Raw genomic sequence first — 26,854 nt, 5'->3', positions numbered from 1 at the left:
AGATTCATTCCCTCTTTCCCTCTCCCCCGACCCAGCTTTTCAGGACAATTCAATGTGAAGGAATAATCATGTTCCTCAGCAGCCTCCTTTACTGAGTCAAAATAACTGATGTCACACATTTAATCACAGAATCCTTCTTTTATCCTTTAATTATGAAGTGGTGCCTGTTCAATTAAAGCAGCATTGCTTGCAAATATGTTCAGGCACAAAGGAAGAAGCAAAGCCAGCTAAGCAATTTGGTAAGAAGGAAGGTGAAAATATCATGAACCTAAGGAACGTCCTGTATTTCTGAGTTACAAGTGATGAGACAGTTTTTATTTGGGTGGTTTTACACAATAAATTTTAAAGAGTAGTTGCTTAAGTACATCTAAAGGTTAAACCTTCAAGCAGCTAATCTGTATGTAGGAACAAGTAACTGTCAAATACTTAACCTTTTACAGATTAAAACTGTCTGCGTAACAGATGTGAAATCATCATTGTTGTAATTGTCATAAGTAGATATCTGAGCATTTGCTGGAGATAAGATCTCTTTTTTCTGAGCAGTAATTTTATGCCTTGGGTCACTTGCATGTTCATGGCTGTGATAAAACCACTGCTTTCCATAAGAAGTCATATGCCAGGACTTTATAACTGCTGCACTCGTTCCCAGCACCACAGTTATTGGTTGTAACAGGCAGTTTTAAATTACTATAAAATGAACTCGCAGGGTGACTGGAAATGTTTTATTGTTCAGTTGCTGGAATGGTTGTATGAGTGAACTTTCACAATAGTATGGCCAGGGCATAGGAGAAGAAAATGCTTCCATTTCTGATATGCTTCAAATGTTAATAGACAATATTGCTCTTTGACAACACTGGATAGAAACACACACAGTCACTAGAATATGTCTAGAATGCCATTACATTATGTTGATCAGTTATAAGTATTATGGATATAAGAGAAAACTTTTTCTAATATAAGTGAGCATGGAAATGGAATTTTTCCCGCATGTTTCTTATATAAAGCAGGGAAAACTAGCTTGACACCCTTCAGCTACTCTGTGTGAACACATGTTCTTACACAGGTCTATGTTCAGGCCCACATCCTGTAACTAGACCAGGCATTTTCATTTCCAGTCAGAGCAAAATGTAATCTTTAGACTGCCCAGCAACCCCGTCATCTGACAAGCCCAGGATGTGACACTCAGCCATGCAGGGTTGGAGGGCACAGACTTAGCTCAGCTCTCACTGTGCTGCTCAATATGCTTTGGGACATATGCATCTGACTGAGGTCCAGGTTTCACCCTTCTCTTCAGCTTTCTGTAGCTTTTTTATCATTTTAGCTGTAAATATCAGAGATCAGGATTCTTCTGGTTCAAGATGCTGCACCAAGTCCAGCACAGGGAAAGTGGCTGCCCTTCACAGACTCCAGCTGCCTCCCACACCATCCTTCCTGAAAGACTTAAAGGCAATTTTCCCCACAAGGAAATTTCCTGCAAGTATGTCTTTTGGGCTCTGTGCCAGATATTCAACCTGCACTTTTTTCCTCCGTCTAATGATACACATGGTTTTGAAACAAGATAGATTTTTTTTTCCCAAACCTATGTTTGTTTCACAAATTGACACATACTGCGTGGCTAACAAAGTTTCCTTGTAAAGCAAAGCAAATCTAGACTGTGGTGTCTCCCTGCCATCTAGTCCCTCTTCCACAGCTGTTACTTTGAACCTGCTAATTGATTTCAGCCATAACTGGCAGAAGTTTCCAAGAAGCCCTACTGAAATCAGCAGCAGTTTAGTTACAAGCAGTGCTAATAACTTGGTCCTTATCTGTACCAGCTGATGGCAGCTGGCTGTCCATCAGCCCATGAGCCCTGCTGAGTCCAAGCACAGCCCTGAAACTGCCCCAGACCTGTTCCCTCCCCACATCACCAGAGAGGAGCACCAGGGAAGATGCCATCACTGGCAAAGAGTTTATGCAGTGGGGCTCCTGCATTACAGGACACCAAACTATGGGGTCGTTTTGGTAATTCCACTGCTCAGGGAAGCTTTTTCTTCTCATATCTAAATAATAATAATAATAATAGTAATAATAATAATAATAATAATAATAATAATAATAACAACAACAACAACTGACTTCTATCAATTGTCAGTCAATACCCTTTTGGTATTCAAAGCCCAATCACTAAAAACAAAAATAAGTTTCTGAAGAGCCACAAAAAGGCCAACAAAAGTAACCTCTAGCAAAGTACTGGGCAAATGACCCCTTGCACCCCAATTTGTCTGAAAGAGAGATGCAAAACTCGGTGTGTCACCACCATGCCTATGAGAGGTCATTTCCAGGACAGAGTGAGGCAATAGGCACTGCCCTGCACTCTGCATCAATGCAGCTCCCCTACAAGTTTATTTGTGAGCTGAACTCGAGCAGGGAATGCCAGCTGTGCCATACTGTAAAGTGGATTTGTCATGTGGATTTATCTATACTTTGTCCATTAAGTCACCCTTGGGAACAAGCACTAGTTGGAACTCTCTGATAGATGCAAAGGGTTTTATACAGATGAGAGGGAAAAAAAAAAGGAATGCAGTGATTTCAAGAGACTGAAGGAAAGAAGAGACGTATTATTAGCACATCGATAGGCATCTGAAATATAAATTATTTGAAAGCACATCACTTTATATATCCTGTTAATTACATGGTTAATATTATGGAATCTGACAACTCCCCACAGACACCAGGACTATTGATGAGTTCCATTTTATCTTAGAAATTTCTCTCTTCTTTCCAGAATTACCTCTTTAACCTCTTTCAGTCTAATAAATTCACATTAAAATGTGACCAGGAGTGACAACCTTGGGAGAGGACTAACCTCTCCCTCTATCATGTCATTTTAGCCTCAGTCTCAAATTGGTACAGCACTCCCATAGCTATTAGCTCAGCTCTTCTCCTGCCTCCTGAGTAGATGAAGCAGTATGTCTAATTAATTTACAATCCTTAAGTACAAAGGTAGCTATCAGCAAAACTATATTAAAATCAAACCACCAATAAGGTAATTGTAAAATCCTAATTTTCTGGGATGTTTTCCACTAAATACCATCTTAGCTTTGAGGCCGAATGTTTTTGGAAGTTTAGCCTTACAGCTACATGAAAGTCAAATACTTCATACATTATAGTATATCTCACTCACTACAAAAAAAAAAAAAAAGACATGCTCTTTAATACAATGAAATGCAATTTAAAGCCAAGTCAATAAGATAGTAACCTCTTATCCTCAAATGAGGGCTATGCTATACATCATGGGTTAGAAGTTAAAAATGAAGAGAATGGTTCTTGCCACTCATAATTCAAAGGTTGTTGTCAAAAGCTTTCTGCTCATAGAAATGCTATTGGTTTTATTCAGCTGGCAGAAGCTGTGCAGTATTCTAAGCAGCTCAGACAGATAGCTTTTTTAGCTATTCAGTTCAGAGCCAAATTTTCCTGAACAGCATAAGGACTTGATTTTGCTAATGTATACATGTTGCACTGTACCCAGTTCCAGAAATAACCCACATCCCCGAGTGCAGGCTGGGGTCTAGGGAGGATACATGCTAACAGCCAGATTCCCTATTTTTCTTTGCACTCAGAGAGGCCAGACACAACCAGCAAAAAAAGATTGCTCCAACTAAGAAGCCCTGTGACACAAAGCTCTGCTGCTGCCCAGCTCCCTACCTGCTTCTCACTGATGAGAAAATACTGAATACTGGGGGTGGGAGGCAAGAGACCCACTGCCACACAGCATCAATGGGCAAGCTCCCATCACCCTCATAAAACCCATTTTTGCTGGAACCAAATAGCAGAGGGACATGAGAAGCAGCCAACCTTCTGCAGGCAGCCATCCTCTATTCCCTCTCTTGAGCCTGCAGGGGACACAGATGAGGTGCAAAATCTGAAGTCCCCTTAACTCCCCTGTCTTCTCTGGCTGTCAGATGAGGGATGCTTGCCAGCATCCTGAAGGGCGTGGGGAGCCTTTTCCCTTTCTCATTCCCCTGGATAAACCCCTTTCTGCTGCCATGGCATTCCTGCATGGTCAGGGACAGCAGGAGAGGAGCTGAGTTCATTTGCTCTGAGAAGCTGTCAGCATCTCCCTCAAGGAGGGCAGGCTGCCAGCCTCCCAGAGCCAGCTCTGCGCAGCCTTGCCTCAAGCAACCCTCATTTCCCGCTGTCACATTCCTGTACACCACATGATCCCTTCTCCTGCGGCCAAACCTGACCAGCACAACCCAGTCCTAGACTTGGTCCTAGTCCTTTGTGGTCAGTGCAGCTCATGGAAAAGACAGGGACAGGAAGCAGAATGCTGGGCCAGCCAGTGACTTCTCTAAGACAGCCCAGGAGTGTTGCAAAGGCACAGCTGAAGCCTTAGGTGTGAAATCTCGTACAGTTTGCTTGGTGTTGTTTGGTGTCAGTGGCCCTAAGGAGTGAGCGACTGCAGCAGGAACAGATAGAAATGTTCCTGCTGACAGGAACAGAACAGGATGCTTATTTGTCCCGTTTTCTCTCTGGAGGGAAATTATCTGCTGCTGCTAATGCTGAAATCTGTGCATCATGTTTGTGTCTGCACCAGGTTGAGCATGAGGGAAGTTGCCAATTACAGGTAGAGAGGCTATCTTCAAAATTTAGATAGAAGCTGCTCATTTTGACTGTCCTACCTTATAGCAGAACTATAAGAGTTTAAGAGCATTCTTACTACGATATCCAGAATTTGGTACAGGCATTACATTAACTATATTTGAAATCCATACAAGTGAATTCAGTTAAATACCTGATTGTATGTGTGCAATTTTCCACATACCAACACCAGCATTCTGCATGCTGTAGAGCAGGCTACTCAGTTTAAATCCTCATGCATTTTGCTTGCTCACATATAGGTATGGCCATAGTTCCTGATATTCTTTTAGAAATCTGACCTGTTGTCTACTGGGAGTTATTATATGTCTCACGAGGAAATGCTGGATAGAGGATAAATCCTGCATGAGAGCACGAGGACACATGTGCCTTTACCCTTATGTACTGCACATGCCTTTTCCCCAGGCACATACCTGGCAGGTGCAATCCAGAGCTACATTTGTCACTCTGACACCAGTAATGGGCTCTCCAGAAATACTCTAAATAGATTAGATTAGATTAGAATTATCTTCTGTCTTTTTAGATCATCTTGGCATTAACCAAAAAAACTGGATATATTTTCTAGGCAAACATGCTTTCTTTGAAAAACTGAAAGATAGGACAAATGTTCCCATCTCTTCTGAAATAACATTTACCACCTCTTGCTGGAGAGAAGCAGCTGGCTTCAGTTAATCTGGTGGGATAACAATAAACTTAATAAATGTAATGACATTAAAATCTAAACCTTCTTCTAAAATATTTGGGTGCAGGGATGAGCTGCACAGCTGCGCGCAGAGTTTGGCACCCAGCTCTCAAAATGGATCTCAGTGTGCTGCACTGGGTGCCAAATCTCCCCATAGGGAACAGGGGGAGAAGCCAGCATCAAAGAGCCAGCTCTTAACATCCAGAGGCTACGCTGGGAAGCAAATCTTATGCTGGCCAAAGGAAAATGTCAAAGATAACTTTCAGGTTTTGCTGTGATTAGACTTCCCAGTGGAAGCAGAACTCACAGCTTGAGTGTCACCTATGTGCCCTCTTGGGTATTTAGGTCAGACAAGGAGGGCATACCTCCCTTTGAAAAGAAAACCAAAGGACACAGTTAAACACTCTGTTTTGCCAACACTCCAGTGGTTAAAGCAGCAGCATAAGAAGATGGGAAGCCCAGATCAAGTATCTCTCTAGCAGGAGTTTCACATCCAGAGATTCAGAATCAAGGAACACGTGCTGCTTACTAGGTGAGAGGCTACTTCTGGAGCACCTTCAAAGCCCTTCACCACACTCTCTGGAGCCTGATCTGGGAATGGGGGGATCGTGGGGCCAGGAGTAAAGTGGATGAAACATCCAGCTGGAACAGGGGAATCCTGACCTCCCTGGGTGGTATCATCCCAAAGACACCATACAGTGTGACATGCAAGCAGCACAGACACCATGTGGCCATAGCATATCTTGGACCTCTCCAGGCCCTCATTCACTGGGATAATGAGCCTGCTAATCCCCAAATTGCCTCTAGATGTGTGTAGTAGCTGGAGCTAAGTCTAAAGGTTCTTCTGCCAGAAAACATCATCTTGGTGCCCAGTTCAGCTGTGTGGGGTTTCCGGGTCATGGGGTTTGCTATGTTAATTCTGATAAAACATAAACCACTACGTGGCACCCTCCCTAAAAGTGGTAAAACTCAAGTAAGGATCTGCTTCAGCGGCACATCATCAACTAAATTAATCTCCTGGCATAAACTTGCACTGCCTGGTTCAGTGAACAAAATCAAAATCCAGTCTCCAAATAAGCCAGAGGAATTTCTGGCTGGTGTTGCAATTGCTAGGCACATTAAATGACAGATAAAATCAAAGTGATTTTCAGTGGTTTGGATACACAGGGCACTAGAATGTCAGTCCTGCATTCAGCTTCCAACATAGGTATGTCTCCAGCCTGCTAACAAGCACCTTTTGTGGATTACTCCTGTACCTTGACCTTCCAGAACAGCCAAGTTTTGATTTCCACTGAAGACCTAAGGTTCTTCTGTGCTCCCTTAGCCTGTACTCCTCATAAGCAATGTCTCTTGCCTGAACTGACTGAATTTCTCAGTAATCACACACCTTAGATTACAGACTGCAGGTTTAAATGCATCACTGTATGAAATACTGTACAACAAGCAATCTGCTGGCATTCTATCATGCTTAGGAAACACAGTCTCACAAATAAGCCTGGCTCACCTCTCTCTTTTTAAGCCTGTAAGATGCCCATGCCCACAAAGACAGAGTTCATCTGGCTCACATCCTCTGGGAAGCTTTGGGCACACAGCACAGCAGGGCAGAGATCCTCAAGCTAACAGAGACCAGAGGAGGGCTTTCACATATAGCACCTTGCAGCCCTATAGCTTTGCTCTAGAAGCAGCAGAGATGGACTCACATGATGCTGAGCCCAAAATAGATACTCTTGTTTCCTGATGAAAAACAACCATGGACAAAGCTGGTCAACTCAGATGTTTTTCTCTATGAACACAGCAGAACTTTTACAGATCTGCAGATATGATGTTCAATGCAACTGGTGCCAAGCAACACACAGCATTACCTCAGGTAAATACAAGCCCACTGTTAGTAATAATAGTGCAATTTGGTTTTAGCATCACCCAGTATACTTTTGCACTATCTTTCAATTTATATGGTCCATATCAACTGTATAATTGAGTGTTAATTTTTACACCCTTTCCCTGAAGTATCTGTTCTGCTCTTCTGTGTCCTTGCAATGAATTTTTTTATACCAGAGATTTTCTTCAGATTTTCTTCTTCAAGCTCCTGCTGCTACCTCTCTATCTACAGTATTACTAAATGTGTCATATCCAGGCTCTATCTCATCCTCTGCTTAACTAGTCCACAGTTATTTTCAAAGATCTTCTTCTATGTCTTGTCATTATTATAAAAAGGTCAATTTATGCTCACTCAAGTAAAAAATATAACTGATGCTATTTTTCTGGTATTAAAAATGTGCATCACAGACTAAGAAAAGCATCAAGTGTACTCTTTTCCTATCTGTAAAAAACTGATATTGCAGGCACCAAAAACTTGACCTGAACATGTCCCATATTTGGCTGCATTACTTTTGCCTGATTGCCGAGCAAACCTTTGCAAACCTAAATCTTTTCAATTACATCATATTCATGAATGTGTCACACCTCGCTGTGTCATTGTGCCAGAGACTCATTAAATATCTGCTCAGAGCTTCCTTCCTAATTTATATTTTTTCTATGAGTTGCTTTGATTTGAGAAATCTCTTTTGCAAAAGGAAAGACGTCCATTGTTTGGAGTCTAAAAGGAAATGTAGGTGTTTAATTGGTGGATGTGGTTTTCATTATACTTTCTTTCTCCACCACAAACCCTCTTCATTGCTGTGACAGGTCTGTTGGCAGCCTGCTGTATCAGACTGGGGGTAGCTGACTTGATAAGCATGTCATCCAGATGAAGAAAAACACAAATCCCTTCCAACTTTGCTCAGAATTTCTAATTAGCTTAAAGGGAGGGTCCTAAATTGGCATAGAAAACCACCATGAGAAAGTCCAAAGGAGACACAACGCTGTAACTCAGTAGGGTCTAGCAATATTTTACATGCTTTCTGGTTTACTGAAATCAAGTCAGCATCTTTGCCCTGAATATACTCCTCATTTAAACACAAGTGCAGTGACATACAGTCCAGTAAAGTCCCCTGCTTCATTTCTATACAGCCCATATCATGATAATAAAGAAGGCTTATTTCCTAGAGAACATAAAGATGATGCTTTTATTTTTACAAAATCAGTCACCTACTCTCATAGCACTGAGGTCCTTTCCCTCATTTCCCAAATGAATGCAGAAGTGGGGATGAAGGAAGTATCAATCTGGCCGCTGTTATGATTCTCTGCTGCCATTTCTCAATGGGGCTCGTTACCTCTACCACTCAGACCCAAATAAAATCAAACCCTAGTGTACACACTTGGAGTTTCCAATAACCAAGTGGTAAGGAAGCATTTTCGATAAATAAGCTGGATGTGGCTACCTTTTTTTACCTTACTAATGTAAAACCTAGTTGCTCCTATTACTAAGGGCAAATCATGCCTTTCCAGTCTGATGGCCTTCTATGAGGGAGTTATGGCAATGGTTGACACGGGAAGATGACAGATTTCACCCATCTAGATTCCCGTAAAATCTTTGATATGGTGCCACATTACAGCCTTATCTTCACATGGGAGAGCCATGGACTGCTCAGTGGGCAAGGAATTAGCTGGATGGATGCAGACAGAGAGTTGTGGTCCGTGCCTCTATGTCCAGGGGGAGGTGGGTGATGAGGGGTGTCCCCCAGGGCCCTGCCTTGGGACTGGTGCTCTTCAGCATCTTCATCAAAGACACCGCCGGCGGAATCGAGCGCAGCAGGTCTGCAGACGGCAGGAAGCTGAGTGGCACAGGTGGTACGACAGAAGGACAGGATGCCATGCAGAGGGACCTGGAAAAGCTTGAGAAGTGGATGCAGCAGAACCTCACGATGTTCAGCAAGTCCAAGTGCAAGGTGCTGCACCTGGGTTAGGGCAATCCCAGATATGAGTGGATGGGGAAAAGAAGTCATTGAGAGCAGCCCTGCAGAGGACCTGGGGGTTCTGGGGGATGAAAAGCTGAACATGAGACAGGGGTGTGCACTCACAGCCAGAGGGCCAATGGCATCCACAGCTGCATCAAAAGACAAGTGGCCAGCAGGTCAGGGGAGGCAATCCTCCACCTCTACTCTGCTGTCATGAGACCCCACTCAGAATACAGCTCTGGAGTCCTCCACACAAGACATGAACCTCTTAGAGAAGGCTGAAGGAGGGCCACAGAGATGATCAGAGGTCCTCTCCTAAGAAGACAAGTTGAGAGAGTTGGAGTTGTTTACCATGGAGAAGAGAGGCTCCAGGGAGCCTCCCCAAGGCCTTCCAGCACCTAAAGGGGGCTTATAAAAAAGGAGCGAGAGGTCCTTTTCAAATGGGCAGATAGTGACAGGACAAGGGACAATGGTTTTAAAGCGGAAGAAGATGGGTTTAAATTAGATGTTAGGAAAAAAATTCTTTAGCCAGAGGGTAGTGAAGCACTGGAACAGGCTGCCCAGAGAAGCTGTGGATGCTCCATCCCTGCAAGCATTCAAGGCCGGGTTGGATGGGGCCCTGAGCAAAGCTGGTCTTGTGAATGGCATCCCTGCTCTGGCAGGGGGTTGGAACTAGATGATCCTTGAAGTCACTTCTGACCCAAAACACTCCATGATTATATAATTGTATGATTTTCCAGCATGTGAATGTATTTTGTGCCAAGTCAGTCAGCCCACAGGGCAGGGAGCAACCCATGACCCATCTGTGGCTTGAAGCTGACCTCTTTTGAACATCCTCCGAGGTGGGAGAACAGCACACAATCATAGTGTACAACTGCAGGCTCCAACCTTTCCCTGTGTGGGATGCTCTGACCTCCATGGCCCCCAGGAAGGTCCTCACACACTGACAACTCTTAAATTAAAGTTTTCCTACAAAAATAAATATTTTAATGGATACTGAGAGGGTACTCAGGATGCTTATGCCTTGAAGCTGTACGAACATTCACCTGATACACACAAAATCTTAATGTAAAGAAATTAGAGAACAGATTTGAACTTGTAATTATTTTCAAAAAATGCCTAAGTTGACAGAAAGAATACCTTTGCAGGTATGGTGTAGTTTATATTTTCAGGCTCGTATCATGGCTTGAATGAGTACAGGCACATTGAAAAATTATGCTCAGGCTTTAGTAACCCCCATATGTCCCCCTCCCCCTGGACGTGCCCTGGAAACGCTGAAATAAAAAGAGAATGTCAGCAGTTTTTCCAGAACTCCCAGGCAAGCCAGTCACAGTGGAAACCTGACATCCAGAAGACCTGGAAAACAGCCAGTTTGTGCACAGCATGTCCATCCTGTATGCCGGCATTCAGGTGCATCGGATTTATTATGCATGTGCAGATCACCTGATTTATTGCTAGGGTTTATTACCAGGTGCAGCAAGGCCAGCAGCATGTTCAGAAAATGCTGGATTTACTGCACGTACCCAGGACATCTGTGAGCACACACAATCACCTATTCTCCTGAGACTTCCTAGGAGGAAATACAGAAACTTCTGCATTCACTTTGGTTCCATGCTTGTCTGCAGACAGAGACAGACTTCTGGGATAAAGTAAATGCAGCTACTTCAGCATACTCTGAGCGTGCATTGCTAGAAAACTTGTTTATACTTCCCAGTCCTCCAGAGACAACAGAGAGCGGATGAGGGCAAACCAGCAGCGTTTCAACAGAGCTGGCCTGCTTCTCCACCACACAGCAGATACATTAGCACCTAATGAGTTATGATGACTTCAGCTTTAATAGATGACTTTTCTTCCGCCAACCAAATTACAATATAAGCAAGGCTGAAATTTTATTAGTTGTTTTGGCACATGAATGTGAGTTGAGCAAAGGAAAACACCTGAGCTACGTATTTGTTCCAAAAATCAGAATTCCATTTTCTTTGAGGCTTTCAATAAGAGGTTCGTTTCCAAGTAATTCCAGAAAGTGGGAATCAGGTATATCTGACTGGCATCCAGGTCAATGTTCCAAGACTCAGTCTGATCCAAAGCAGCAGTACTTTAGGAGTACTCCATAGTAGTAGTGTAATAGGTATATTTATTTATTTCCCATTGGTGCCACATGTGGTCTGACGAGGTGCTGAAGTGCCCTGCAGAACACCCAATAGTTATCAGCATTTCAGTATCAGAACTTTAATACACTGGGATTATGGGAGCTCTAAACTATAATGTGTTACTGAGACCCATCTACTGACTTCTTTGGGCAAGGGCATTTTTCTGCTGCTATAAATGCCTTAGTCTGCACAACTGGATTTCACAGATGAGAGCCAGCACCAGCTGAGATGCCACAGCCAACAGCCTTTCCCAAGCAGGGTGCTTTGACTAAGAGCCTCTTTTCTCCACAGCTCTCACTGGTTCCCACTTTCCTCGCCATGAAGGCCCTTTGTGGCCTGTTGCAATCATTATGAAAAGTCATTACCAGAAGTTATTAAAATAAGGCTTTCTAGTCTTCTCTTGACCCATTAAGGCTTTCCAAGTTTCCAACTAATCCCCCTTAGGTTATTCCTGTGCTGTCACTCATACTTGGGAGGAGTCCTCATAAACATGCCCAAAATCATTTCATTGTTCCTTTTGAGGTTCTTAAAAAGAAAGTTCTCAGTTTTCCCATCATGCTCACACTCATAGATTTGGCAGCACTGTCAGGCTGGTGGTTTGCTGCAACTGCTGGTTATTCGGGTTATTAAAATGCTCCAGTCTTTTCTATCTGACCAGTTTTACCTTTTATCCATAATTTTCCTCTGTTTTTCACTTTGCCGACAAAGATTTTAGTACTGTGACTGGATTTTTGTCCCAAGTCTCGACAGCTCTTCTTACAGCAAATCTGGTCCCTATGAAGGTGCAAAGTGCAATGGTAATGCTGAATAACAACAGCAACAGGCTGAAGGGTAAAATAACACAGAGCCACCCTACTCTGGAGCCACTGCAGAGCACTGAGCGTTCCAGCCCCTCGGTGAAGTATGGCTATAATGGGAACGTGAGGAGTTTCACTATTATTTCTATTGGGGTAAACAGCTAGGATGTTGACTCTTCTCAGAAACTTCCGTTGTAGTTTCATTTCAAATCATCAGCACTCCAGAATTAACTGCAACTTTCATTATTAAACTATTTTTCTTCCTCTTTTTAACCCTTATGATAATTTATTCCTTTTCTTTTTTTAGCTATACATTACTTTGCTCTGTGTGTGTCATAGAACTAATTTTTCTAGTTACTTTGACAAACCTGACATCTTGCAGCTGTTACACATCTTGTGTCAATTACATCTCTAGATAAAAAGAATTCTTAAACCCTGAAGGCTGCAGATGGCTTCCTGGAGAGGGGTTAATGGGTTAACTCCAGCTTCGTAATAAAGCCTTTTGGGGGTCCCTTTTCTTGAGCTGCTCTCTTCAGTCTGCTTCTCTTATGCCCTTCTAATTTTGCTATTTCACTTACTATAACTCACATTCCTCTCTGGTCACAAGAGAGGAGCTGAAACACCAGTGTCCATCCACCCCTGCCCCCGTCCCACCCAGAGGTGCCTGGGGGGCAAGACGAAATATCTGTCACCTGAACCTTATCTCCACATATCATGCAGGCTGCTTATGGCAGGGCACAGCAGAATGACCACAAATCAGTGGAGTGACAACTCCAACCATCACTAATCCCTAATAAATTCTGGACTGTCCCACAGATTTGGGGATCTCCTGACAACTGGTGATGCTCTCAGCATCTGGCAAACCACTTGTGTCTAATTGGGTACCTTGAGATATTTACAATGTGCTTAATGGTTACTGAAGAGATTGATCACCCTATTCTTGATATCTATCCAAAAAGGGTATATAAAATCCTTTGATCTTGCTAAGGCAGCAAAACATGTCGAACCATCAGTTATGTAAAGGTGGTTGTTATTAATTTGAATACTGCACAGAGAGGAAAGAACAGAAGTACCATATAATGAGATATATTAAGACTACAAAAGAATTAAGTGAAGCCGTTACGTTATGAATCATGATTTTATTGTTTAGCAGTCAGCTCTTGATGTAATTCAGATAATAATGAATGGGCTAATTTCTTCCACCTTATTCAGGCAAAACTTCCATTGACTTCAAAGAGAAAGTTGTCCAAGTGAGGACTAGAGATTGCTGCATATATCCCATTATTTGCGAATGCTTTTCTGAATACGAAGTTTTCCTTTATAATGGCCTATTGCCAATAACACTAACATTTACATAATGTAAACTTCTTACATAACAGTCTTTCATGTTCAAAAAAGATTTTTTATTCCTATTGCAAACTGCCACATTAAAAAGTCTTCCATTAACCCTAGCATATATTAAAGTGTAAGAACTACTGACTTTTTCAGCGCACCATTTCAACTATTTTTTCCTTTTGCTCAATTTTTGTTATTTCATTTTACCATGAATTTTTTATCAGGAGAATGTTTTATTTATTGATTATTAGCGAAGAGATGATTTATCATTGCAAATATTTCTCTTTATCACAGAAGAGTGCCAGAAAGGGGGAAATGTGCTAAACCTTGTTACTTGTTACATTTTAACAGATGCCAGGGGTATTTGAGGAAACAAATTAATAGATAGTCATGCATCACTCTTCATCTTGCTCTATAGTTCTGTTTATAAGTTATTACCCTATAAAACTTTTCAAACTGGGACTTTCAGGTAATTCCTAAAGCAATTGCCCAAAACCTGGAAAACGTGCTTAAGCACAATACTCTCTGTTTAGATCAGGGCAGGACTCTTCAGGTTTTTGACAAAACGAGACATTTTTGCTCAGATTATAAAGTATGCACTTCCATCTGGAACTTATTTTGACATTGTGAATCTTAATGCCTCAGAAAAGCACACAGAACAATGGATGGGCACTACTTGATTATTTTAAATTGAAATTAATTAATTATGAAACAGCTGCAATCATCTAAATTACTTATTTTCCCTTTCAGTGAAAATGAATTTATAGGCATTTGCAAAGCATACAAAAATAAAAAGAGAGTCAAGAAAGTCTGTATGAAGGGAAGCAATGTAAAATTGTCTATGATCTGTATTTCAAGAAAGTAAATAATTAATAACTCCTAGGAAGCATATTAGGGATTGCTCATTCTATTAGACAGACACATTGAGCAGCAAAATGCTTTAAATCTCAACAACAAAAACAGTACAGAACTCCACAGAATTTACCTTACCAGGTAATAATTTTTTCAGCAGAAAACAGCAAATTTTTCACATTAAAACCATACTGTGACTTGAAAGAAGCTTCTCAGTCATTGAATAAAGACAGATGAGCAATGAGTGTTAGAAAAGCTACCAAGGCATCAAAAGATCTACAGTCAAGGCCATTAAAGAATAGCTAATCTGCTCTAGTTTTAATTCTTTGCTAACGGGTTTCCTTAAATGTGCTTTACATCAGCTGTAATTAGTTCAAGATACTGCTACTTATATACTTCTAAGAACAACAACAACAAAAAAAGAGGGTTGCATTTATACCACTTGCTATGTAATCATGTTCACACAGCCACGCACCCAAGTTGGCAAGGTCTTGTGAAGTGTGAAGCCTTGAAGATTGCCATAAAGAGATAGTTCTCTTGGATCTACAAAAGCTGGTTCAGCTCTAGCAGCAAAAGCATTTATCTGTGCTTTCCTTTGTTGGGGTTATCTCAACACCATTTCACCTCAGATGCTGCAGAATCATCTGTATTAAATGGCCAGGGATAAATTAACAGGTACACATTTCCACAGATATTGCTAATACATTCATTTCTGCCACCAATGCTATGGGTTTGGAATAGATTTTCATAGACAGTGGCAGATACCAAAAACCAGACCCAAACCCAGCTATAATCCTTGCTCCTTCTACATTAGAAGGCTGTGTTCTGAATGGGATTCACTCCTTAGAAAAAGGAGACAAGAAGTCTTGGGGAACTTTTGAGCACCTTCCAGGACCTAAAGCAGGCTGACAGAAAAGCTGAGGAGAGTCTTATTACAAGGGCATGTAGTGATAGGACAAGGAGGAACAGCTTCAAACTGAAAGAGGGTGGGTTTAGATTAGATATTAGAGAGAAATTCTTTACTGTGAAGGTCAAGACGCTGCTGAGATGCTGAAACACGTTACCCAGAGAAGCTGTGGATGCCCTGTCCTGGAAATGTTCAAGGCCAGGCTGGATGGGGCTCTGAGCAACCTGGTCTAGTGGGAAGCGTCCCTGTCCAAGGCAGGGGGTTGGCACTAAGTGATCTCTGTTCCCTCCCAACACCAGCCACTCTACGATACACTTTGAAAGGCTGAGCTCCGCAAGCTGCAAACACTCTGGTGTACACAAACACGCAAGGCAATGTGCTGACACAAATTCAGATCAGTCAGGATCGTGGTGGTTTTCTTGTGGGGAGCCTTAGTAAATGGACTAGCACACAAACACCTTTTGTATTAAGAAATTCCTGACAGTCTTCAGGCCTAACCACAAATAAAGCACATTGTGACATTAATTTACTCTTTAAACTGGTGACATTTAGTTAATTCAAGGTCATCATCCTGGAGAAAATGTTACACTCTCTTTGCCAAACACAAATGAAGAAATGCATGCTTAGCTTTTATTGTTACTTTGTCCTTTAAAAACAGTTGATGACATGACAAGTTCCCTCCCCATGTCAGAAACAAAAAATATTAAAAAGTGTCTTCTATTGGATGCATATCAATGTAATTATCTTCTCCAGAGTCTCTGTCAACTCAGTCTGTTAGGTTTTTCTAGGCTAAGGTACAACCATCTACTTGCCGTTCCAAAGCCAAGGAGCACAAAAACATTGAAGTTACATCACTCTCTCTGAAAATTGACAGACCTGAGAGATGAACCCTTCTGCTCAATCACAAGTGGTCAATGACAGAAGGAATCAATTTTCTCTTGGTGCATCACTAGGATGTAGACACCATTTAGCATCAGCAGAACAAAAGCTAACATCCCCCCAGAGGAGGTTTAGGACACCTGCCAACATCAATGCACAGGAACAGGCTCCCCAAAACCTTCTGTGACCAAAACAAAGAAGGCAAGGATAGAAACAGGGAGATGCATGGTTGGAGATGGCTTTGTAATCTGAACTCGGCAAATGCATACTTCACCAAACCTTTCTCCTTCTAATCAGTCTGTCTGTCATATTTGCATTTTTTTACCACCACAGGTCATCATAATACTTGGCATCTAGACTGCACCATCATGGCAATGCACGAGCCAGGGAAGCCATGAGTTTCTCCCTAACATATTTCAAAAGTGATTTGTGCAGAAGGAAGTGATGGCAGCTCAAAGCAATCAAAACATACTCAGTGTAAGCAGACACCACCTTCATCCTCCATTTGTACACTCCTGCCATCTAGTCAAACCAGGCTGAGCCACAAAAGACTCTTTCTCTGCTCCAAAACATGTGCAAACAACCACACAGAAAGACTGGGTTACATTAAGAAGTTGTGCAGCTTTGTCAGATACAACCCTCTTGTTTTTAGTTTTAAGTACTTACAGTTGTGGATCATCTTTATTGAGAAACAAAACATAGCAACAAAAAGCTTCCTAGCAAATATTTCTGGTCCCTTCTGCATAATTTTAAGTGTTTCCTGCCTGCTGAGACCACCACTGCTGCATTGGAACTAATTTATTTTTTAAGAAATACATAAAGGGTCTCTGAGGCTAAGTTTAAATTGCATTCCTACTGTCATATTTCCCAAGATACATTTGTATCCAGGTCCTTGGTACATGCATTCAGGTTTAAATCTTCCTAAGAGGATAAAATGCAGTCCTCCTAAGTCACTAACACTACTTCTTGTTTGCTTAAGGTACAAGGAAAGTTGAGCTATCAAGCTGTAAGAGATGAACACAAGTGATGCATTTTTACCTTTGAAAAAACACAGTAATTGTTTAGCACAGAATGTTAATAATTGTCATTACGTTCATTTAACTGTCACTACAGTTCATTCACTCTTTCTCCTAAGTATAAATTTGCAGTTATCCACAAATTATTCAGAAATTATGTAGAGTATTACCTGAGTATTCAAGTATAAGCATCCATTATTTGCTCTCCTGGGGCCTTAGGCAGAACCAGCAAGTATAACCAGTGTCTTAATACTGATTTTTAAGAGACGGAAGAGTAGCCCTACTGCTAATTATGTGAATCCAATGGATTTGGCCAGAGCAGGGACCAGTGGCCTCCCTGGGAGCAGTCAGAATCCAGTTCCCAGCAGCAGCACCAAAATGGGAATTCCCACTCCCCAGCAAGGCAGGGTTTATGAAGAGCTAGTTCTGTTCAAAACCAAGGAAGTTTCATTACAGCTTTCCCTTTCCCTACTTCCAGTTTTTCCCTAAGAACTTGTGGTTTTCCCTGGAATTAGCCTTACAGCTAACCAACCATGTAAAAAGAAAGTTTCCATGGGTTTCCTAGAAAATGCCACCCATGTGAAATCTCATTTTTTGACTGGGCCACTTCACAGCCACAACCCGATCAGTCTGTCAGATGAGACAACATGTCACACAGAACTTAACCTCGCTGATTCCTGCCTATATGTGATGCCAGTTTCTCTTCATTTCTACAACTTTTACTCTATTACTCCTATTATTAAAAAAGTAATAACCTGACTGTAAGGTATCTCCCTTTTTGTTCATGCTTTGTCATCTCCTAGTCATAAATATAAAGCAAATGGATTAATTTGTTTTATGAAGTTAGAAACCCCGGTAATTAAACAGTTGCTTCGCTTCCTTTAATGACAGTGTCATGGAGTTGAGTATGAAATTATTGCTAATATATGGATGACAAGATGTTCCCACAGCCAGTATTTTTTGAATTCTGCTTTTTAATGGCCTGTATTTCTCGTCCGCTAATTTTAAGAAACCTGGTATTTTCCGCAAAATATTCCCAAAGAATGGGAAACGCTGCATCCATCTCATGCCCTCTTCTGAACCCTTCTCCAATAACCTAGAGTAAGGGTTTTGCCTCAACTTCTAATGAATACATCCCCAGAGGAGGACAAATCTACACGTCTGAGTGTCAGAATGAGAGCCTAAAGGGCTGTTCATCTCTTGCATCACACAATTGGGCATGGGTACTCAAACAGTCCTCAGGGAGACAGATGAAAGCACATCCATTGTCCTACTGGTGTAACAGAATTTTACTTATTAGACAAAAACAAATCACAAGCTTAAAAAACTCATTATTCTAAAACAAAAAATACTAAGTACTGTGAATTAGAGATAATAGTCCAGATCCTCATCTGATGTAAACTGGCAAAGCCTCTGGACTCAGTGGAGACTCAAATGAGGAAGGATGTGGTATATTACATCCAGCAAATGAGCACTCACACAGCACAGCAGACATGTTTTTAGAATATTATTATTATTCAGCTGATGTTTATAAAGTATTTTGAAAAGCTTGCTCTTATTATTATTTATAATGTTTTAGTACATACAATTTGTTCAGTGCTGTAAGAAAAAAAAAACTCAAACAATAAAAGCGGTTCCTGACCCTAAGGGCTTCCAGCCTAAAAAACAGGCATGAAGAAGAGAGAACACGCTGTGAAAGCAGGAGAAGGGAACAATCTATAGTTATTACTTGCCTATTGTTTGCTCACAACTTATAATCATCACAGAAAGAGCAAATTTTTAGATGGGATCTCAATGAGGGACAGGTGGTAACTGTGAGTTGACACTGGGAGGAAGGGAGAATAGGAAACACCACATAGAGAGAAATAAAGAGACAAAGATGATTTCAAGCATTATTGGTTGAAAAGGGGAAAGAGGTAAAAAGAAAAAAATAAAGAGCAAAGTCCAAGACACAGCTAGGAGTGGAGTTGTAAAGGAGATGGAGATAAAAGAAAACACTAACTTTTTTTTTTTTGAGAGGGAGGTATTACTGCTGAGCATTTTCTGCAAAAAGGATAAACACTGTGATCTTCTACTTTGACTGAAGAAGTATGTGTAGAATTAGCTTTCTAAAATTGTCTCCAGTAAACACCATGCAACATAAGAAAAAAAATCTTGCCTTACATATAAAATGTAGAGACTAAAAGCCAGGCAACCTGGAATCAAGAAGTTACAAAAGGTTCATTTATAAGACTGCTGGATGTCTGACCACTTTTTGTTAATAGCAACTTACCAAACAAAACTCTCATTGACTTCAAATGGAGCAGGAACAGACCCAAAGATAGCAAATGAACTAATAATTCAGTACAAGGTCTGTAAAACACACTGGGCCATCTTATACTGTGGCATTTGATATTGATCTTAGCTTGGAAGCTATACAGCTATACATTTTTTACAGGACTATCCAACCCCTGCAAAACTGATGTTGACTCAAAACGCACAGAAGTATCAGGTAACTACCAAATAAACCAATTACATACTTGGCTTCTTTTACCTAAACAAACACTGTTTTGTTTGTGGCTAACAAACATCTTACATTCAAAATTATTTTCTTGTTTGGTACAACACAGTAAGTGCTTTAATACATCTGCTAATTGCTTTTAATGAATGGGGAGCAACTCTGCCTACGCATGTATCTGACATCAGCATTCGAGGAGAGCCTTTACTGACTGGTCTTCACTATTGCTGTGCCCAAACCTAAGCATGGAATTAAAGACCTGGCTGAATCTTGATTTGTTAAATAAAGCAAATAACAAAACAAATGCCTGTAATGCAGAACTAGTCCGGGCACTGTGATTAGGTCCTTTGGTTTGTTCATTTGCTGCTTTCCATCATGTGTAGGATGTTTACTGATGTACAAGCAGGCATATAAAACACCTCCATCTGAGATTTTCCATCTCTTTTTGTCCTGTGTAAACAAATGCAAACCTGTAACACACTGGAGAATCCACTTCCTCGAGTCTGGACAAGTAAAACTACACGTGTAGCACACAAATAAATGCATGGAGGAAGAAAAACAGGAGACAGGGCTGTGGTTTGAAGTCGTCAGTGCCCTTTGTTCAAGATAACTCAGCAGTAACAACACCTTGAGTTAAGTTGGGCTGATCACCCTAAAATGTTCCAAAAAAAGCTTCCCAAATGGGCACGAATTTTGTTTACACCACAGATTGGTATGTTTTCTTAAAATTCCTATTTGAGTTTGGGCTCAGCTTTCACTATTTGAATTATAGTAGTTTTCTGGAAAGCAGAACTGTTATTGGCATCCATACAACCTGGAAAAACTACTGTTTAGTAGAAAATAGCTTACAATATTCTACCATTACAGTTTACTAGCTAAATACTGTCTTATAGCCACTACAAATATATCATTACATTTTCTGTGTTACAGCAAAGCAAAAGACATAGCATGTATTAATTGGAAAGAAAATTTATTAATAGTATAATAGCAACAATCTATGAAAACTGATTAGCATGCCCCTGTTCATTTGGAAACACCTTTTGATTTTCCAAGAACATCTCAAATAAATAAAGAAAACCCAAACAAACCCCCCCCACTTTAGAACAGCACATTAATATTTAATTACTGCACTTCTAAGCAAAATGTTCACCAAATACTTTAAAAAGTAGATTTTCAGTCATAAAGTGCACAAATTGCCATTATGGACACATTCAAAAGAATAAAGGACAACATTCATTCTTGCTTCAGAGAAAATTAAGTCTCTTTAAGTGTTGCTCTTTGCCATGAAGTACTTCCTATCTATGTGGTGTATTTTATTTCCCTTTTTGGCAACAACTGCATAACTTTGAAGGCATTCTCATAAGTCTTCATAGCTGCACATCACCATGTCCAAAAGCTTTGTTTTGGTCACTTTAGTACAGAATTCACACCAGCTTTCTTGAGAATGCCCATAACTTGCCCCAAGGTGAGCAGGCAGGATGGCAGGAGGGCAGCATGCAACAGCCACCCTGCCTGCAAATGGGAGAATGACCCGGGGCCCCAGGGCACTGCTGACCTTCACAGCAGACTTTGGAAGCTTTCACTAAGCCAAGGTAAGCTTTTATTTATTACTGTTTGTATGAGTTTTCAAAACTGACTATTCCAAACCACTTGTCAAACGGCTGCTTTGTGATAAACTTTCAGCCCATGACCTGATACTGCATGCTAAAGCTGGTGGCAGAAGCTAGTGCCCCAAAAAAGACTCAGAGTGCCCTCACCAGGCACTGCTCTGGGTATTTGTGGGGTTCAGCCCCTACAAAGGGGTGAAAGTTTAGCAGTGAAGGCAGGCCTGCCACAATGCAACAACTTTCAATGGGCTGTTTGGAGGCCTTCTGACGAACTCACCTTCTAAACTGCAACAAGTAACAAGAGCTATGAAACCACAAGATTGCAAGTAATGCAAATACAGATATTTTTAAGGAGGTAATTTAGCTGGAAAACAGTTGATGTCTTTTTGGACCCATACAGGAGTCTTATGGCAACCACAGTCATTTGAAAGTGGCTCCAAAACAACCAAGAAGCGTGCTAAAAAGGTTATGAGAAGAAGCAATGGCCAGACACAGCCTAGATCCCTAATGTCCCAGAGTTATGTTGTTAGTTTTTCAAATCATTATTAACTCAAATAGCCGGCTCAGAGAACAGAGTAATGGACAGCGCACTTTTGCTGAAAAAGAAAATTTGTCCAAAGTTTGTCTTCATTCAAGGAGAAAGAGAAAAGCATTCAAATATGTAAAAGTATTACTTCTCCCACTCTTGTTTAATAGAAAAAACATGTAATTTAATTGTAAAATCATGCATACGGACCGTAAACTTAAAATCAGGCCAGAGATAAATGTTATGGTTCGGATATAAACTGAATATTGGTATTTATAATTGAAACGAGGACATAACCTTAACTTGTGTCACAGGCAGAAACACTATAATTAAAAACTTTTATGGGGTAATAACTAATTTTGTATTATACGTGCTCTTTAAAGTTCCCACAGCAATGTAAAAGTTTTATTGGGCTCGATGTTATCAATGTATGCATTTATAAGCGCCCACATTATGCAGCGCAAGCTGTTCTCATCATCCTGAGGGCTTTTGTGAGAAGCGGCTCAACTAACGGGACTCGCTGGTCCAGCTCCTTCTGCTACACCTGCCACGGAGGAGAAAAGCCGGCGCTGTCGAACGCGCACCCTACTGACAGAAGCCATAGATCACCTAACACGGTTTAAAACAGAATGCACACCGGTGTCTGATTCCCGGCAAAAGAAACCTCAGCTCGCCGCACTCCGGAGCCGGCGGGCGGGCGCGCAGTGCCGCCGCTGCTCCGCGGAGCGCCCCGCGCAGGAGCGCACCCGCCGGGGAGGGCGGCACGGCACGGCACGGCACGGCCCGCGCCGGGCGGAGAGCAGCGGGGCTCCGCACCCGCGTCCCACCGGGGGCACCGCCATCGCGTCCCACCGCGGACTCCCACCGCGGCATCGCCCCACGGGTCCCGGCGCGGCCCCGGGGCGCTTCCCCGCACGCCGGGGGGGTCTAGGGGGAGCGGAGCGCTTCCTCCCCACCCCGCGGACCCCAGCTGGACCCGGCGGGGGCGCGCCGCCCCGGGGCCGGCGGCGGGGAGCGGCGGCCGCCCGGGGGCAGCGTGACTCCCGCAGCAAACTCCGGGACTTGGCAGAGGCAGCAGCTTGGGGAGGGTGGTGCAGGGGGGAGGGCAGCGCTTCCCACCTCCAGCCGCTAATGACATTTCTAGAAATTGTTTCCCCTCCTCCCTGGCAGCCCCGCACCCGCCGCCGGGGCGGGCAGGGACGGGGGTGCGCAGGGGGAGGTCAAGGGCATGCAATGGAGAGGGGGGGCGGGGGGGCACAATAAAGACGGCCCGGGAGGGACTTGCGGAGCGAAGGTTGGGGTGGGGGGGGGGGGGGGGTTAAAGGGGCGTGCAGGAAGGATGGGGGATGAGTCCAACTCGAGGTACCAGAGGTGGGTGGGTACAAGGTATTATTAGAGGGGAAGGGGGTGAGCGCGGGGGGGCAGAGGGCCGAGTGCAGGTGACCGCTCCAGCGAAACACCACACTCACCTCCCCGATCCACCCTGGCAGTCAGGAGAGGGGGGCACCCGTCCCTGTGCCCCTGACGAGCCAGCAATGCTGGGAGAGCAAGTGGCAGAGGAGACACCTCTCTGGGCTGCACCCTCTGCTAATGCACCCGCTGCCCCAGTTATTGTACCCTCGGGCCAATGCACCCCCTTACTGCACGCCCACTATTGCTGTACCCCAAATTTACTGCACCTCTCCAGGTAAGCGCACACCCACTCCAAAATATTGCACATGTCCCAGTCATCGCACCCCCTCCAGTTACCGCACATCCCCCGCAGCCCCTGTGTCCCCGCGCCGGGGGGAAGCAGAGGCACCACTCACCATAGAGAGTCCAGGTCCCACTCCTGAAGGAGAGCTAAGTCGAAGCTGTCCATGGTGAGCGATGTCAGCGCCGCCGCGCTGCAACCACACGGCGTCCGGGGCGCATCGTAACTGCACCGCGGGCAGGGCGAGGGCGCGGAGCACCCCCGGCGCCGCCGCCGGCCGCTCTCCGCACACGCGCGGGAGGGGACGGACCCCCTCGGCCGCCTTCCTCCCGCTTCCCCCGAGGAAAGAAGCAAGCACCCTGCCCCCAAAAGAAAGCACACGGTGCCACCGCTCGTGTGCGAGCGGCGCGGCGCGGCTCGGCTGGGCTCGGCTCGGCCGCCGCCGCCGCGCTCCGCTCCCGCCCCGCTCCCCCGCGCCTCCTCCCTCCCTCCCTCCCGCCGCCGGGAGCGCGGCCGAGGCGGCGCCCGCCCCGCGCACGCAGCGCCCGCGTCCGCGCAGCGCCCGCTCGGCGCGGGGGGGCGGCACAGCCCGGCGGGCAGGGGAGCTGGTGGCAACTCGCACCCCCGTGGGGGGTTTGGCCCGCCGAAGTTGGGTCTGGGGTGTGTTTTTCCCTCCTCTCTTCCTCCCCCTCTTCCCTTTCCTCCTCCTCCTCCTCCTCCTGGCCAGGTACCCCGGGGTGGGCCACAGCACCCCGGCTCACCCGCACCTCACTCGTGGTAAGCGCCACGATGTTCGGCTGAGAAACACTGGGGAGAAATTGTCGCATTTATTGTGGGACAGGGGCAGGGCCGGGACCGTGGCCCTGGTTCTCTGTCCTGGAGCCAGCAGCCCGAGGTACTCCCAGGGGCTCTCTCCGCAGTCCTGAGGTTGGGCTGGGTTAAGGCCTTTTTTGCACCAATTCCTCATTAGATGTGTAATAAACTGCACCTGTGCAAGTCTTCGTGTCCATACAGGTCCACCTAGACCTGCAAAGGCAATTAAAGGTCCCTGGATTGCACGAAGCCTTTAAAAAATGAGTGATCTCTGGTTAAAAATAAAAGTACCAATCATCAGCATTTGCCACCCAAAGCGAGCAAGATGCCTTGCACTGCCATCCAGCCTGTGTGAGGCACCGGCTGTGATATCTGGCTAGCCAGGGGAGGCAGGCGCTTCTGATTTGTAGTTGCTGAATCACATTAAGAGAGGTTAACACACATTAAATACTTTCCAGAATACTGGGCTTTTCAGCTAAGCTGTGAGTAGCTGCCAGAGAAGTGCCGTGTCATCGCAGACAGGGAGAAGAAATGTGCAAAATCCGTGACGAAAAGAGGGGGCTATTCATGCAACAGCACCAACGCGAATATCTGCAGAGCGATCCCACACTGGGAGATCCCTGCTCTCGGAGACCGAGCCAACCCAGCTGGCAGCTGGCTAGGGCACCCTGACGTGCATGACACCCTGGCAGCCCAGAGCGGTGCTCAGGCTCAAGTATTTATGCAGGCTTCTCGTCTGCTTTTGTGACTGTATGCTATTCGTTCCTGAGTTAGCTTGATTTAATTTAGGGCTGGTAACCTTGCCCGAGCTGCGGCGCAGCTTTGGCTGCAGCGTAGGCACACTCCAAGGGAAAGGTTTGAAAACCCGTTTGCACGGGTTTGAAAACAGTTTGCACGCCAGTTTCGGCGAGTCATCTCAAAGTCCCAAGCCACTCCACAGCTGCTTCTGTTCCCTTGCACAGCCAAGGTGGTGCTGCCTCCTACTGCCAGAAGTCCCCCGACCCTCGGGATGTGGCACATCTTCAGCCTGGAGTGACAGAAGGGAGCGGGCTCCTGCAATGCCTGTCTCCTCACTTTCCCCAGGGGGATGGAGAAGGGCGTGTCCCGGTTGGACAGGCTTGTGGCACCCCCTGCCTACCCAGAGCAAATGAAGATGAAAATAAATTTTAAAAAATCATGCCAGTTCAGGTGCCAAGCTTGGTGCAGTATTAATGGATACGTAAAGCCACCTGAAAGCAGGTTTTCTGTAAGCTGGGGTAAAGCTTACCACGACAGAAGATTGAGCCTGGAAAGCAGGTAACATTCTGAACAAATACATTACTTATGTGTGAAGGAGTGAAGGGCAGCATATTTACACTGACCTTTTCAAGCCACAGCCTGTGCTGCCTCACTCTTCTTATTTTAAGGGAGGTTGTGCAACCCCCATTGCAGCATGACCCTGATTCTTTCCCCGAGACCCAGCTTAAGCAGTGATTTGCAGAAGTGCTTAAATCACCTTTGAAACGGTACATACAGCAGGGCAGGCTTAGGCTGCCTTTATGGACTAAATCACTAGAAGTGGGACCCCCTTTACACCAGTGCTGGAATTTACCCCAGGTCATTCTGTAAAGAGCAAGGTGGACTGCAATGCTCACAAGTGGTAACTCGTGTGGAAACTTGGAAGCAAAATTCCATAGGCTAAATTCATCATCCAAACTGATATCAATAGAAAATGTAAACAAACAGCATGAACAGCACTGAGTGAATTAAATTTCAAAGAGTAATACATAATGATAGGCAGTATGTTTTATGTTTTTAATATGTTTTAACACAAAAAAAATTATTATTTTTCTTTTACATTTCTTGAATGTGTATCATTATCATGGTGTTCTTTTCTTTCCCATCATGGCTGTGATTCTCCTCTCATGCAGAGCAGAGAACATCAAGACTAATTGCATTGAAATTAATGTCAATTCAAAATCCCAACTGCTTTGGCTATCTGCCAGGTGCTCAATGTTTCCTCTGACCCTGATAGCATTTTTGAAACTCCTTGTACGTGAGACCTCACCTACAGGTAAACCTTCCACCCCTAAATTTTCTTCCCCTGTGATGTGCTTGGCTGGGCTCCTCTGCTGGCTCCTCAGCATAACACTGTGGTTGGTCCCCGTGGCTGGAGCATCCCCTGTGCTCCATGTCTTATTCATTCAAATCCTTCCCTCTTTCCAGCCACTGAACAGTAACCTCACCTGCTGCTTTCTTACTTAGAAGTGGCCCATCTATCTCCGGTGGGTTCCATGATCAAAACCATAACAGGCAGTAAATTGACACAGACTGTTTAAAAAAACTTCAGGATGGTTACTGAATAAAGTCCTTCCCCACTGCCTGTTGCAACCCACAGCTTTCCCACAGCCACCAGCAATCCCCTGTCATCCCTTGCTGTGTGACTTGTCAATGTATTTTCAACTCCTGTAGGGAATGAAACCTGCCTTTTTACGAAAACATGGCATTATATAAATAAAAATATGCCATGTGCTATCTAATTCTGTTCATTATACATTTATTTTTCATGATTCATACAGACATTACTTGCCCCTTCATTGTGCTCTTTCCTCTGTTAACAACTCTTCATTAAGAATAAGCAAGCAAC

The 26,854-nt window shown here is 43.8% G+C and overlaps 1 protein-coding gene across 1 annotated transcript in view; it reads right to left on the bottom strand.

The window, feature by feature from the left end:
* Positions 1-23,583, bottom strand: part of AFF3 (ALF transcription elongation factor 3) — a gene marked incomplete at both ends in the record, with an annotated part of 315,685 nt that extends 292,102 nt beyond the window's left edge. The window contains one exon of the mRNA XM_084226662.1: positions 23,531-23,583. Within this exon, the coding sequence (XP_084082788.1) occupies positions 23,531-23,583 (53 nt within the window). The remainder of the gene's footprint in view (positions 1-23,530) is intronic.
* Positions 23,584-26,854: the final 3,271 nt, after the last annotated feature.

This window comes from Fringilla coelebs (genome assembly GCF_963513975.1).
Source record: "Fringilla coelebs genome assembly, chromosome: 2".
NCBI classification, from domain to species: domain Eukaryota; kingdom Metazoa; phylum Chordata; class Aves; order Passeriformes; family Fringillidae; genus Fringilla; species Fringilla coelebs.
This window is presented reverse-complemented; position numbering and strand designations above follow the sequence as displayed.